A 14,455-nucleotide genomic window follows, 5' to 3' on the forward strand; every position below is an offset into this window, starting at 1 on the left:
CGACGACGACGACGACGACTGTCTCCGAGTTGCCCCTCATTCTTATTGGATCTTACTTGACGTCGCTGTTGGCCACGCCTTAAGCTTCTTAAACCCCACACGATGGCAGTGCGGCCGGGAGAGGAGAACGTCGCGACGCTGTAAGTCTGCGACGTGGGAACACGGAAGACTTTGGACTTTGACTCACCACGCCCACAGCTTTGCAGATATCCACTACTTCTATGGGCCCCCAGAAGTAAAGCCACGCCACCATCGATTCGACAAGGGCTCCTATGTCTACCTGTTTGAGAACGCAAACGAGAGGCGGTGTCGCATTGAAGTCGCCAACAACCCTGGAAGCGACGATCAAGACGCCTTTGACGGATGTAAGGAACTGCGCCATATATGAGGGGATGGGCACTAACCATCTCCCGCGGATAGTCCTTGACCAGACCCACCTTCGATACTCTTACAAACAACACTGCAAGGTATCACTTACCGTAGCCGACAACGTTGACCAAGGGGAATGGCACCTACCGACCTACGACCCGCGAAATGAGAACAAATACCACTACAAGCTCCACTCGCTGGATATCTACTTCTGGACACAACAAGATGCGCTCCAGTTCGTCAATGGCGTGAGAATGGTCATTCAACCATCGCAGGTAGAAGTTCTCGACGAACCTGGCCCCCCTCCTCAGCCAGCTCCAATGAGCTCCGTGGTTCAAAACCTAGAGAATATGGCCATCTCTGATCCACAGTACGGAGCAGCGAAAGCACCCTCGCAGCCCATCTCACATGGCTTCGCGCCGCCCCCGAAGGCGCCCCCCCCATCAACCGAAGCAGCGCCAGCTACCTTTGTGCCCATGGCTTACAACCCCGCGGCTCCTGCTGCGCCGGAGACGATACAGCATCGGGAGAAGACACCCCCGCCAGATGAGGATCCGCTCAACCCGTTGGCGGTGGCCGTTGCATATGACTACCATAAGCAACCATTCACTCCTGGAATGCCGCCCCCGTCGCAATTCCCGCTGAAAAGTCCCGGGTTGCCCCCGCCCCAGTTCGGTGCTATACCGCAGCATCCTAGCCTTCACCGGGCCGCGACGATGCCTGTCCAAAGCGGTCTCGGTAGCCCCTACGGCTCGACGTTTCCTGGCCCGCCGGCATCGCAACCGCCGCTGCAGCAGGCCATTATCCAACCTCCAGGGCACCCAACACCGCCCGCAGCCAACCCCGCGCTCCCTCCGCCTCCGCCGGGTGGTTTCTCGCAGTACTCATACGCTCATCAGCAGCCCCCACAGGCCCAGCCTGGAGCCCAAGATTACAGTATCCACCAGCAAGTGTATCGACCGACACAGAAAGAGATGAGCGACTCAGAGTTGCATCCTTACTCGCAGAACAAGGAACCCAGGGGCAAGCTCGAGGAGAATGCGGGACGGCTGGAACGCGGAGTATCTGGGATGCTGAAGAAGTTTGAGAAGAAGTTTGGATAAGCGGCACGATGGGGAAGTGGCTGCTGGGCGGCCGAGAGGAGCAGGAGGTTGCAAGTTCCTCTTCTGTAGCATGTGTTGGGTGATTCCTGTCCCAACCTAATTTCGTAATTGCTTAATTAATGCGAGCTGGATGAATTTTTCCTGGGGAGTGTTGAGCGAGAGTCTAGCAGAACCCACCACTGTGAAAGCCGTGGCCGTGGGAGCTCGTGCCAGCGATTGTTGCGTGAGTTATTTGCGCATTGCAAGTGCTGCATTTGTGTGAAAACGGATGGTGAGGGGCGCAATCCAGCCGGTCTTTTTCCAAGGGGATCAATGCGAGCATTATTTGGAGGAAGAAGCCCATTGCGCCCACTCAGGTCTTGACGTAGTAATTGTAGTATGGACTGTTATCTGTGGTGCCCTACGGGATGATGCTTGAGACTATTTCTGGCCGCTTTCTGCACAGGCGTGGATAGAAGTCGTGGAATCGTGTGACGGATATCCACTGTCAAGCCACACTACTTATGGCATGACATCGGCAAATGGCGGTATCATTGTCCTTCGTACGGAATGTCCGGGTCAGACGTATCGCATCTTGTCACCCTCGCATCCTCTTCCCATGCACGGCGAAAGGCTGATCTATCTTCCCGCGATCCTCACCTTGCTTCTGAATATCAGCAGGCGGGCGGTGCTGAAAGTAGTGCGTGGTCTCGGCCACTGCGCCTCCTGCAGCCACACGTAGCCCCACAGCGCCTTCCGCACGCAATGGCGTGGGATCTCTAATACCTGTACGGAGGGCCCTTTCAAAAGTCTTATCCATAAGAAGTAAGTCCTAATTATTAGATTAGATAATAAGTACACTAAGTACTTCCTGATTTCTATAGGCCCTAAAGGATAGCAGGCTACAGCATACAACAACCGCTATATCCTGATCAGCAGCGTACTACTCCTGAAGTACAGCGGCCGTTTAACGAGACTGTGACAGCTTCATGTATCTCAGGTAACCGATAGGGATAAATGGATATGATGTTACTAGCGCTTGGACAAGACTTTTGAAAGAGCCCTCCGTACTGGTTGCAATTCGCGAGGAGGCGTTGAAGAGCCGCTGCTTTTTAAGACTGGCGTTCAGCCAACCATGTCATTTGATCTACATGGGGATGTTGGAGGGCGTGATATTCCTCCAACAACGGGCCTATTTGCTCGTTTTGACCGGGTTGGCCTGGAGAGTAGCGCGGCTATAATTTGAACAACTGCCGAGAAATTGCTCCCAAGTACTCGCAGTAAGTACTCGTCCGCTCCTCGACGGCGAGATGCGTAAACCAGCAAGAATGATCGATAGGCGTTAACAATACATACTACCCAAGTGTACCGCGCTCTCAAGTGCAGTTGGGAAAATGTGAGTGGTCTTAGTTCATCACTGGCAAGTAGTTGAGATACGGGGAGACTCTTTCAGGTATTCGATGGCTGATTCCTTCATCAGGCTAGGGCGTGAGCCACTTCCTGGACAGGTTAATTGGAGTTGAACTTAAATCCATCTACTCTGGGAGAAGTTGATAGCCATCGGGCATGAGGTCTGCGGTATTGGATAGTAGCATTGTTGTCATTTGGTCCGGGTCTTATCAAACTGGAACAAGTCATCAGCGAGATCCGTGTAAAAGGAGAATTTGAGTTGCCACTCCAGGCAGGGGGGTTACGTATGGAGGAGCGCCTCAGTCAAGTGCTGTGCCACTGTAATACGAGGGGTTAGTGCCTGAATGAAGTAGAAGGTACCTAGGCATGTATTTTGAGATCCCAAGTCTCAAATTGAATGGAAATGCCAGAATGTATCGAGAGGAAAGTCTCCATGACCGCTCCACGTGATGGAGACGGGATGCTGATGTGACGAGCAGGATCCCACACTCACCAACTGCACCACTTAGGGCGGCCAAGGTGCTAAGCCACCGGCCGTGGGCAACGCCTGCGTTGAGGAGCAGGTAACCTCCACGCACTACACTCATTGCGCGTTTATTAGCATTAAGCCGGGCGGGACTTGGGCCCTGGGTACCTAGCTGGAGGTGGAACCTCCGAGCCCTGGCGGAACGTGGAGCACTGGAGACTAGGGACCCGTGGATCTGGGTTGATTGCGTAACTGCGTAACTGCGCTGGGTATTTTGGACGCCGGTACGGAACGCGGTCCTCCCACATGCCTTGGTGCGACAACTGCACAGCTCAGCCAAGCGAATTGTCAATATTATTACGGTTCCTGTAGCGCGGGACGGGTGGACAGAGAAGGTCTTGGGGATGGAGGACACCAGCCACAGGCAGCCAACACGGGTGGCAACACACAGACGAGTCCATTTACCAATTCACCAATTCAGCCGTTCTTGTTGGTGTGGCCGTCTGATCTCATCTCATCTCAGCCTCCGTCACTCCATCCCAGTTGCGTCCACCATCCTGATCCTCATCCCCGCCTTCCCAGCGACAGCGTCGCGTTGCATTGCCCCCAAGCACCCACCCACCACTGCCTTCCGACTGCGCCAGCGCGCTGGGAGAACGCAAGAAGCTGTTTCCATAGTACTTCGGAAGCACCCAACAAGCCAGGGTCACGACCGCCTGATGTCACCCAGCGTCGATCGCTCACTGCGGAGCATCGGTAGCGCCGGCCTCCTCTGACGGCCAAACCCGGCCCACTCACCACTTGTGACGCCTGCTTGCTGGCAACGGCTGTGACGGGGTTGGTTCCCCTCGCATTCACTTGGCTACTACGTCAACCTCGATCTCGTGTCTCACTTGCCCACCATTCTATCGTGTGCTCTTATTTGCCTTTCGTTTGGCTCTTTGGATGGGCTGGATGTTCGTCTCTACCAGCATCAGCCCTAGAGAAAGCGAAAGCGATAATCAAAAAGTCCCTGGCGGAAGCCCCCAGCAGAGGCCCAGCAGAGGCCCAGCATAGGCCCCCCCGGACCCGAGCAGAAGCGGGCCTGGACCACGATCCCAGTCGATTCGACCTAAGCCAAGCCAAGCCCACCAGCCAACCAACCTCGCGACCGACACGGCGGCTGTGCCTGGAAAAAGGTGCCTCGCCCGCACCCAGACCCAGACCCAGATTCAAAGGCACACAAGCCGGATGCTCCGTGCCTCGCTTCAACACCACCTCGCTCCTAAACAAACCACCCGAATCACTGCCTTCACCAGGCATCACGGTAGCGACAGCCACGCTCGCCACTGACGCTCCCAATCGACCCTTCTGCTGGACTTGTCCTGACCCGGCGTCTTGGTCTGCATGCTGCAGCTGAGTCCAAGATGTACCTGAGCTTTGCGGAACCCCATGTGTGGGATGTCCGCGATGGTCATCCGCGGGCAGAACCATCCAAAGATAAGAACTCTGGCGGGGATAGCTCGACAACTACCATTGTTCTTGTTGTAAGTTAGCATGCAACCACGTCGCATCTCAACACCAAGCGCTGCGAACCAGAAGGGAAACTAATCCGTCATGATTGCTACAGGTCGTTGCCGCCGTCGTCTTTGTCCTCCTCATCGCTGTAGTCTGGGTCTGCCGTTCTCGAAAGACCCGGAAATCAGGCAATGTGGAACAGACTGACGACCAAAAGAAAAAAGGCTTCTTCGGACGAATAACTGGTCGCCTCCGTGGCGGCCAATACGAGCAAACATCGGGCCATGATACTGATCAGTCACATCAGCTCAACTCGACCGGGGGCCGGCGCAATACCGCGCAGTCCGCCGCGAATCGAGGCAATACGGCCACGGCGACTGTTGATCGCAATACCTCCGTCAGGTCCATCATGACCCTGCCCGCATACCGCCAGATGGCGGCAACCGGCGAACAAGTTCTAGGTCGAGAGGGAGAACGTGACGGAGTCGACGTTATCGTAGACCTTCCGAATCAGGAGGAGGAGGAAGAGCTACGCGATCGAGAGATGGAAACGATGTACCAGATTCGGACCACGAGGCGGCAACTTATAGCGGAGCGGGAAGAGCGGAGAGAACAACGTCGCGAGGCACGGAGACTCAACGATTCAGCCGCCCTGGAGGATATCCGCGCCCGAACACGCGCCGCCAACGAGGACACTACCATTGCCGATCTTCGAACCACTGTCGACCAAATCAAGGACACTCGTAACCGGTCAGTGTCGAGTGTGTCATACGCAGACGTGGGGATCGCTCGCCATGATGGGACGAGGATCCGGGCCAACAGCACTGAGAGCGAACGTGTGGGACTACTTGCCGACGCCGGGAGCATAAGTCTTGGACATAACCGAGGACGCAGCGCAAGCTCCGCTGCGAGCGCCGACACAGACTTCATGTCTCTCACCCCGACACACACCCGGGGAGACTCTCAGTCAGGAGGGCCTTGGGTGCCAAACGGAGAGGCAAGAACAGGGTCGAGCGCCGATCTTACAGAGACCGATTTGGGTGATACCGCGATGCCCCCGCCAGAATATCATGATGTATCTCTGTCCGAGGAGAACCGATCGACAACGCCACTGCATGAACCCCCGCCAGACTACCCCGGCCCATACCGCTCAGCATCCCAGAGGACGCAGCGCAGTCTTACTGCTACGGTCCGCTCAGACGAAGCGGTGGAGCCGAAGCCCGAAACTCTCACCCAGTCCTTGGGCCGCGGAGTGGGCGGTGTGCCCCAGCTTCCCAGCTTGAGGATCTCACGGCTTCCCGAGATTGTCATTGAGCCGTCGAGTGCTCACCCTCGAGATGATCGCCATGAAACCTCACTTTGAATGATTTTTCTTGTTGGAGTTGTTTTCTTGTTCCTCTTTCTTTCATCGACTACGTGTTTTATTCACGGAAGCATGGAGTTTGGTCCTGGGGTATAATGAAGGTTACGTATTGGAGAGACTCCTCAACCTGGTACGAATTGAGCCAGTACAGCAGCATGGGATGTGATCTGTGTTGGCATGGTCTGGATTTGGACTTGCATATATGTTAGGCAAGGTTTGGAAAAGAAGATAGTGTATTAGATGGGACACATATGACAGCGGCAGTAGTCCCGGCGGTTTCGTCGTGGGCGTTGTACATTAGAGACTGACCGATGTATCTGAAATTTACCTGATGAATTCTCTTGCTTTGTGGCGCTTCAAGATAACCTGTTTTGTACTTTGCAAAGTCTGGAAATGCATCGCTATCGTGAGTTGACTCTTGACTATGGTATCCTCAAATCGATGACAACTACTCGGCAAGTGATGATAACGTGGGATTGCAACTCATTGCATGGCTGCAGCGCTGGCGGCTGGGACCAACGGTTTAGCTCGATCGACCGAGGGCTAGGCTAGAAATTCTTGTGGGAGCAGCAGCATCTCATATGATGAATCTTGCATGTGTTTCGCGATTGACGACTTGTTTGTCCAAGTGAAGACAGGGCATGTGCGAGGGGTGGCGAGACACGTGGTTGAAGGGATGAGCTTTTACCTAGGCGATCCACCAGAGCTAGTGTTAGCTTCCGTTTGTGTTGAGAAGTTGTTGGTTCGGCTTGGCAGGTTGGCGATGTAAATGGGGGATGGAGATTGGAGAGGAGAGGAGAGGAGAGAGGAGAAGAGAGGGGAGGAGAGCGAGACGGAGTTTGAGAACTTGTTCTGTGCTCACTAATCAATGTGCATTTTCGGGTCGGCCCAGCGTACCAGCCGCGCGGGAGGTGCAACGATGATAAAGCAATCGAATCATGATGCATCTTGAATCTCAGATGAGCTGTGGGGAAAAGACGGTGTCGACGGATCAGGGGAGAGGGTATTCCTGGTTGAGCATCGCATGTGCTGCTTGCTGGTGGGGCCTCAAACCAGCAGAGCCAATCCTCGCACAGAATCAGACAAGCTCTCAGTAATATCTCGTAGCTTATCAAAGCGTTAGCTAAGCTTGACACGGAGCCGCGCGCGAGCTGGATTGCTAAGGAGGGCAAAGTTGATATGCGGGGGTTTGTCAGGATGGTGTAATAGGCCAGCCTAGTGGAGAGCTTGGTGTGCAGCCCCGCCGCGGTGGGGGGATTTGCCGGTATCTGTTAGCATGTAAGCTTGACCAAGCAATGCGCCTTCATCAGCTTTGACTCAGCACTCAGTAGCAACAAGGCAAAACACTATTATGTGAGAGAACCCCTGGGGGAGAGGGCTGGGGGAGCCAACGCAGGGTGGAGAAGTACGGAAGATGGATGGGTGTCTTGTGTGTTTTTGCTTGGCATACGCCCCCAGAAGGGAAAGGCTTGCACCATGGGGTTACCATGGCCGTCGTGGCTGGCATCCGCGACAGTGACAGGCCGAGCTAAACATTCCAAGTCTCGCTCTGAGAGGAGGACGCCATGCAATTGACGCAATGGAACGTTCTTACAGCTTGAGGCCGGTGAGGGAGTGACCAAAGCGAGCTTGACTCGGCATTGGGCTCGGCCGATTCGGCGGCGGCCATGGCCATGCTCCAGCCTCAACCCCCCCCTCCACTCTCTCTCACCCCCGAGCAGCAGCATCACACGTCAGATAACATTAGAATTGCTTAGAAATGCATTGAAATAATTCCATATCCAGGGACGTCGAATGACACGCCGGGCGTATCTCAATCTCCCGAAACCAACCACCTCGTAGATTTCGGTTGGTCGCTAGCTGGAGGGAGATAGCTTTGCCAGCAAGGTGCGATGCGATTTAGGTTGGTACAGTGCATGCGATGTCTAGCTAGAGACACAGGGAGGGTGTGAAAGAACGGGGCCAATGATCTCATCACATCTGAGGGTGCAGTTCCTACAGTGATGCTATTGCTGCAAACACATGGATCCGTCCATCGGCTGTAGACGTGGGCGGCGTGGGCGTGGGCATACGCGGAAGTGTAGCCGAGCTGCGGGAGACGAGAGAGGACTAAGGTATAAGACTCTTCGGAGCTCCCCTCTCTCCGTCCCCTTCTGCCCTCACTTCATCACTCACACTCTCAGCCTTTCGACTCTTTCTTCACTCTCAAGCTCGATACCCGATACAATCTAATCAAAATGGCTCCCAAGATCGCCATCGTTTACGTATGTGGTTGACCCCCTCAAACCCTACCCATCACCATGACCCTCGCTGCCACCTCTGGCTTGCCCTCCCTCTCCAATCCCCAATGATGTCTCACATGGAGTGCTGTCTAGCTCCAGTGTACAACTTTCGCAATCGCAATACCTCACACCACCCCTTCATTGATCCAGCTTGGCGCTAACAAACATGCCTCTCACAGTACTCGATGTACGGCCACATCAAGCAGTTGGCCGAGGCCGAGAAGGCTGGCATTGAGAAGGCTGGAGGCACTGCCGACCTCTTCCAGATCCCCGAGACCCTCCCCGAGGAGGTTCTCGCCAAGATGCACGCTCCTCCCAAGCCCACCGACGTCACCGTCCTCTCCGACCCTGCCACCCTCGAGAGCTACGATGCTTTCCTCCTGGGTATCCCCACCCGATACGGAAACTTCCCCGGCCAGTGGAAGGTAAGATTTCTTGCTTCTGAATCCATGTAAAGCAGCAAGAGAACTAACATGTCTGCAATGACAGGCCTTCTGGGACCAGACTGGTAAGCAGTGGTCCACCGGTGGCTACTGGGGCAAGATGGCTGGCCTCTTCATCTCCACTGGCACCCTCGGCGGTGGCCAGGAGTCGACTGCCATTGCCGCCATGTCCACCTTCGCCCACCACGGAATCATCTACGTTCCCTTCGGTTACGCCAAGGCCTTCCCCCTGATGGCCGACCTCAGCGAGGTCCACGGTGGCAGCCCGTGGGGTGCCGGCACCTTCGCCGCCGCCGACGGCTCCCGCCAGCCCACTCCCCGCGAGCTCGAGCTCGCCACCATCCAGGGCGAGGCTTTTTTCGAGACCGTCGCCAAGTACACTGGTTGACTGCATGGCAGCGAGACCAAGGCCGAGACCGGTGGCAAGTCCGCGCCTGCGGAGAAGCCCGTCGAGGCCAAGAAGCAGAATGGTTCGGGTGTGAAAGAACAAAAAGAACCCAAGGAGGGTCCCTGTGGTCTTCCTGCGAAATGCACTGTCCAATAAACGAGCAGGATTGCACCTAATTAAATACCAAATACATGTTGATCGATTATCAAACCACAAATGAATGAATGACCTGCTGCACCTGTGAACAAGATAGCTGAGACGGAGAGTGATCTTAGAGGTTCCTGTTAGTGTCGCACCTGATTGGAGTGTGGTACATTGCGTGTGCTACGTCATGGCGAGCGCACGCTATAATAGCTCAGCTGTAAATGGCTGTCTCCTCTCTCCTCGATGTATTGATTCTCCTACTCTAAAACTCCGTTGATGCTCCAATAAAACGGGTATTGCTCCAAGTGGCACGCTCATTAACATAGATCCCAACTCGACTTGCTTGGTTCCCTTGCCCCATAAACTCCGATCACTAACATTTTCGCTTCGTGCTGACATTTTCAACAATTGAGAATCTTGGATCATTTTTTGAAGAGATTCGTTCGCGACCCTTGCGGGTCCTCCTGCAACTCTCCGTCGTACACGCGAGTTTGATTGTCCTTGACTGGTGAGGCGACCTGGATTTCGCCACGGTAGATTTCGATGACCGACACCAGAGGCATGATGAGAAGCAGTATCGATAGAAGTTGCCCAAAGCCCCACGATTTCTCATTCTGGTCGCTGAGTTCAACGGACGGGTTTCCGAAGGCTTGAGATAGCAAGATGATGCGGATCGCGGCACCGATGGCAATGGCCGTCATCAGCACCAAGCCAGTAATCTGGATGAGCTTGTAGAACTTCTGGTTACGATTGTGGAGATACCAAGTGGCAAGGGCGAAAATGATAACGTTGCCGGCGATGACGGCAATGGTACCGACAAAGGATAACCCAGCCGTCGAGGGCGCACCATTTCCCTTAACCTGCCACACGCAAGCAATGGGTAATGTCTTGTCATCCAAGCCCTTGGAGACGGCCTCAAGCACGAAGACTCCCGAGACGCATGATAGCGCCAGGTTGACAAACATAAGGAACTGGCGCATCCATCGGATCACCCAGTCGCGGCGATAATCGTGAACGAGAGCCAGTAGCGTGGCGTTGTGAGTGGCCATGGACAGGAGGGACAGCATCCAGATGAGGAAGAAGTGGTACGGCACGAGGGTGTTCATCTTTGCGAGTCCGACGCCTTCGACATGTTAGCTATAATCGGGTATTGTGTTTCGACAGGTTCGACCGACTTTGGATTCCGATTCCCTGCATAATCTGAGAGTCGCTGTAGCTGTTGAGAAGCTTCCGTCGAATGATGGAATCCCTGTCGCGAAATTCGCCGAAAATGACGCTGCTCGAGAGAATGATGGCCAGGAGGGCCGTGATCATGAAGGATAGTAGGATCTGTCGCCGCACGTCAGCATCCAGTTGGGTTCGTTGGCGGCGGGCGCATGGCAAAATCTTACACCAGTGCCAGCAACGCCAGCGTCGCTGGGAGTGGCAGCATCGCCATCCGCTGTGCAGTTGGCCGCGTCGATGAAGGCCATGGTGGGTATAGTAAAGACAACAAAAGAAAGCGAACAGCCGGATTGGCGGGGCAGGATGTATGAATGAAGGAGGTTTGAGGGCATCTGCATTCCGGGGCAGACGCTGAGACGGGTCAAGGCCTCGTATAAACCATGACGTTGTGCTAAGCGCGGACCCCTGGCTCCCTGAAACAGGTCTTTGTCCGGATCTGCCTCGCGGCGGCGGAGTCACTGGATGGCAGCGCAAGTTGGCATTGGAGGCTGTGTACTAGAATCCTGCCAGCGCATAAACCACTTGTGGTGCATCCCGGCAACAAACACCAAGATCGCCTGTCAGCCGTCGTCGCATTGTCGCATTGTCTCTTTGTTGCATTTGTCTCCATTTTTGGGTCCCAAGTCACGCTTCAAGTCACGCTCAATCGGTCACACTCAATCACGTCTAGGATCGCTCTCTGTCTAGGTGCAAACTTGGGCGTGCTTACGGTCTTACCACCCATAGGCGCACCCATTGACTCACTCAGCGGGAGATCATTAATTTGCGACCATGCCATGTTTCTTGAAAACCAAGGCCAAATGAGCCCTAGTCCCTTGCAGATCACTGGAATCCCGTAGTAGTATGGGGCAATGGATTTCCTGTTTCGGATTAACATGGGCGCCGACAAAGAAAGAGCAGGACGGGCTGGCGGCAGCTCCAAAACCCAATGGCTGATAAGGTGAGCATTGATTCGCACACATTACTACATGTCTTGACCGTACCTTCCTGTGATTATCAACAATGCATCGAAGAAAGCATTTAGGACATGCATTGTTTAGTAAGACTGACTCTTAGTATTCATGGCTCCTAATAATACAGTAACAAATCATGTATTGGGTCGGATTGAACAAGAAAGGCAAGCTGCAAGTCTAACAATGTCCCTCGATTTTGCACATGGTAGGTACGTTGCTTTAGCTGCGTCTTTGGGAGAAGGGCTTGTACCATGGTGTGAATAGTAACGCTTCCGGGTGCGAAGAGAAAGTCCCGATAAGATAAGGGGTCGAGGTTTTACCCCTCCATCCATATCAGACATCCACATTCATATCTCTGTGACTCAACTGAACAACGACAAAAAGGCCCCGCATCCACCACAAGCACTCGACTACAACCACAAACTAATCTGTCACGCCAACGGCCGACCCGAGCTCCCCAAGCATGGCGACCATCTATATCGACGAGGACGTCGGCAAGGACGAGACTACCCAGCTTGGCACCGAGCAATCGCCCTATAAGACTCTTCAATTCGCGTACATCCAGCGCCCCGCCGAAGGACAATACCTTATCCGCAAGTCTGAGAATGCCGACGATGAGGCCGCCAAGGAGTGGAAGCCTGCTGCCAAGTCGGCCCTGAAGAAGGCTGTCAACCTCTTCGAGCAGCACAAGAAGAAGGCTGCCCGCGAGGAGGAACTCGCTATCCGCCGCAAGAAGGAGGAGGAGGTGCGACAAAAGGTGTTGGAGGAGGCCAAGGCCATTGTGCTCGAGGAGGACGCCAGCCTTCCCGCACCCATCAAGATCAAGCTGGGTGATGTTGGTGACCACATCAAGCTGCGTGACACTCAAGACCCTGAAAGCAAGGGTACCCGGGTGCGCGTCGTCGGCCGTGTGCATCGCGAGCGTAAGCAAAAGGACGTCCTCTTCATCACTCTCAGGGATGGCTACGGCCAAATGCAGGTTGTCATTTCTGGCAAGCTGGCAAAGACTTATGATGCTCTCACCCTCACTCGAGAGACATCCATGGAGATCTTCGGCGAGATGCGCGAGGTCCCCCCCGGCGCCCGAGCCCCCCTCAACCGCGAGCTCCACGCCGACTTTTACAAGATTCCCAGCCACTGGAAGGCTGCTGGTGGCGAAGATGCCATCACCAACAAGGTCCAAGCCGATGCGGAGCACGCCATGTTGCTAGACATGCGTCATCTCACCATCCGTGGTGACGTCGCCTCGTCGGTCATGCTTGTGCGTGACGCTGTCGAGTTCGCCTTCAACCAAGCCTACCGGGAGTTCAAGATCCGCAAGGTCAGCCCTCCTGCCCTCGTCCAGACGCAGGTCGAAGGTGGCGCAACGCTGTTCAAGTTTGATTACTACCGCGAGGAGGCATTCCTTACCCAGTCATCGCAGCTCTACCTTGAGACCTGCCTGCCCTCGATGGGTGATGTGTACTGCATCGAGAAGTCCTTCCGCGCAGAGAAGTCGCTCACCCGACGCCACTTGTCTGAGTTCACCCACATCGAGGCCGAATTGGACTTCATTTCCTTTGAGGACCTCCTGGAGCACATTGAGCACATCATGTGCCGTGTGCTTGAGCTCACCATGGCCGACCCTTTCATTGCCGAGAAGGTCAAGGACATGAACCCTGATTTCAAGATGCCGGAGCGTCCCTTTATGCGCATGAAGTACTCCGATGCTATCACATGGCTGCAGGAGCACGAGATCCTCAACGAGGATGGCAAGCCTCACGAGTTCGGCGACGACATCGCCGAGGCTGCCGAGCGCCGGATGACCGACATCATTAACAAGCCCATCTTCCTGACTCACTTTCCCACAGCGATCAAGGCCTTCTACATGCAGAAGGACAAGGATGATGCCCGTGTCACGGAGAGTGTGGACTGCTTGATGCCTGGTGTTGGTGAGATCGTTGGTGGCTCGATGAGGATGGATAACTACGAGGATCTTATGGCGGCCTTCCAACGCGAGGGCATTGATCCCGAGGCCTATTACTGGTACACTGACCAGAGGAAGTAAGCAACAGAAGACACATCCCTTCGGCAAATTTCATGGCTAACATAATTCTCTAGGTATGGTAGCTCTCCCCACGGTGGCTACGGTCTCGGATTCGAGCGCTTCCTCGCTTGGCTGTGCAAGCAGCACACAGTCCGCGACTGTTGCCTGTATCCCCGCTACTTCGGCCGCTGCAAGCCTTGAGCGAATTGTAACGAGACTATCAATGCTATTTGGCATAGGGGCGCTACGGGAAGCACTTGGAGTCATTTGAGGACGGTGGGCCGCTCCTGTACTCAAAAGGGTTATGAGTCATGGAGGCCATTGGTGCCAACAACGGTAGATACAATAGAGATCATCCGCATTTGTGTCACAGTCAGCTCTGTAGATCCGCGTCAGGATTGTTTGGTTGCTAACAAAGAGCTTTCTAATGCAGAGATTTCAAGTGCCTGCCGTGTCCAGTTGTGTGCCATAGACTCCAACAAGCCCTTCTCGTAGCCCAAACCCTTGCCTGGGATTGGAGGTCTTGCGTGAGGGTAGCGAGGATATCATATCTCACATCAAGCCAGGGATCTTAGCATGCCGTCGCCTCTATCTAAACTTTGTAAGCGGTTGGGTAATTTTAAAAGCCACATGCTGCGGTTGAGATCCAAGGAATGGAGGCCACAAGGTTGCGAGGTCCCGAGAGACGGAGACAAGACATGACCTGATTGAAGAGCATTGGTGCCGCTAATGTAAATTAGGATGTAGCACATTGCTATCTTAAGGGCTAGGATTAGGCATGGAGCAAAGGTTTACTCGACATTGAAGA

General features: G+C 54.5%; 5 protein-coding genes across 5 annotated transcripts; 4 read left to right on the forward strand and 1 right to left on the reverse strand.

Moving 5' to 3' along the window:
- Positions 1–102: 102 nt before the first annotated feature.
- BGZ61DRAFT_348635 (uncharacterized protein) lies at positions 103–1,472 on the forward strand (the record flags this gene model as incomplete). Its single annotated transcript, XM_046240077.1, has 3 exons — positions 103–140; positions 199–365; positions 421–1,472. 3 exons carry the CDS (start codon positions 103–105, stop codon positions 1,470–1,472), a joined length of 1,257 nt encoding a protein of 418 aa, XP_046105767.1.
- A 3,261-nt stretch (positions 1,473–4,733) lies between these two features.
- BGZ61DRAFT_530776 (uncharacterized protein) lies at positions 4,734–6,187 on the forward strand (the record flags this gene model as incomplete). Its single annotated transcript, XM_046253604.1, has 2 exons — positions 4,734–4,853; positions 4,937–6,187. The coding sequence occupies 2 exons, from the start codon at positions 4,734–4,736 to the stop codon at positions 6,185–6,187; spliced, it is 1,371 nt and encodes a 456-aa protein (XP_046105768.1).
- A 2,162-nt stretch (positions 6,188–8,349) lies between these two features.
- On the forward strand, positions 8,350–9,510 carry BGZ61DRAFT_448432 (minor allergen Alt a 7). Its single transcript, XM_046245479.1, has 3 exons — positions 8,350–8,451; positions 8,649–8,894; positions 8,959–9,510. The coding sequence occupies exons 1-3, from the start codon at positions 8,425–8,427 to the stop codon at positions 9,298–9,300; spliced, it is 615 nt and encodes a 204-aa protein (XP_046105769.1). The 5' UTR covers positions 8,350–8,424; the 3' UTR covers positions 9,301–9,510.
- Positions 9,428–11,234, reverse strand: BGZ61DRAFT_448435 (uncharacterized protein). Its single transcript, XM_046245480.1, has 3 exons — positions 10,836–11,234; positions 10,620–10,773; positions 9,428–10,567 (listed from the first exon to the last, which is right to left on the reverse strand). The coding sequence occupies exons 1-3, from the start codon at positions 11,004–11,006 to the stop codon at positions 9,867–9,869; spliced, it is 1,026 nt and encodes a 341-aa protein (XP_046105770.1). The 5' UTR covers positions 11,007–11,234; the 3' UTR covers positions 9,428–9,866.
- Positions 11,235–12,084: 850 nt separating this feature from the next.
- Positions 12,085–13,848, forward strand: BGZ61DRAFT_530779 (uncharacterized protein; the record flags this gene model as incomplete). The annotated part of the gene is made up of 2 exons (XM_046253605.1): positions 12,085–13,664; positions 13,722–13,848. 2 exons carry the CDS (start codon positions 12,085–12,087, stop codon positions 13,846–13,848), a joined length of 1,707 nt encoding a protein of 568 aa, XP_046105771.1.
- Positions 13,849–14,455: the final 607 nt, after the last annotated feature.

Source organism: Ilyonectria robusta (genome assembly GCF_021365365.1).
Source record: "Ilyonectria robusta strain PMI_751 chromosome Unknown BGZ61scaffold_7, whole genome shotgun sequence".
NCBI classification, from domain to species: Eukaryota; Fungi; Ascomycota; class Sordariomycetes; order Hypocreales; family Nectriaceae; genus Ilyonectria; species Ilyonectria robusta.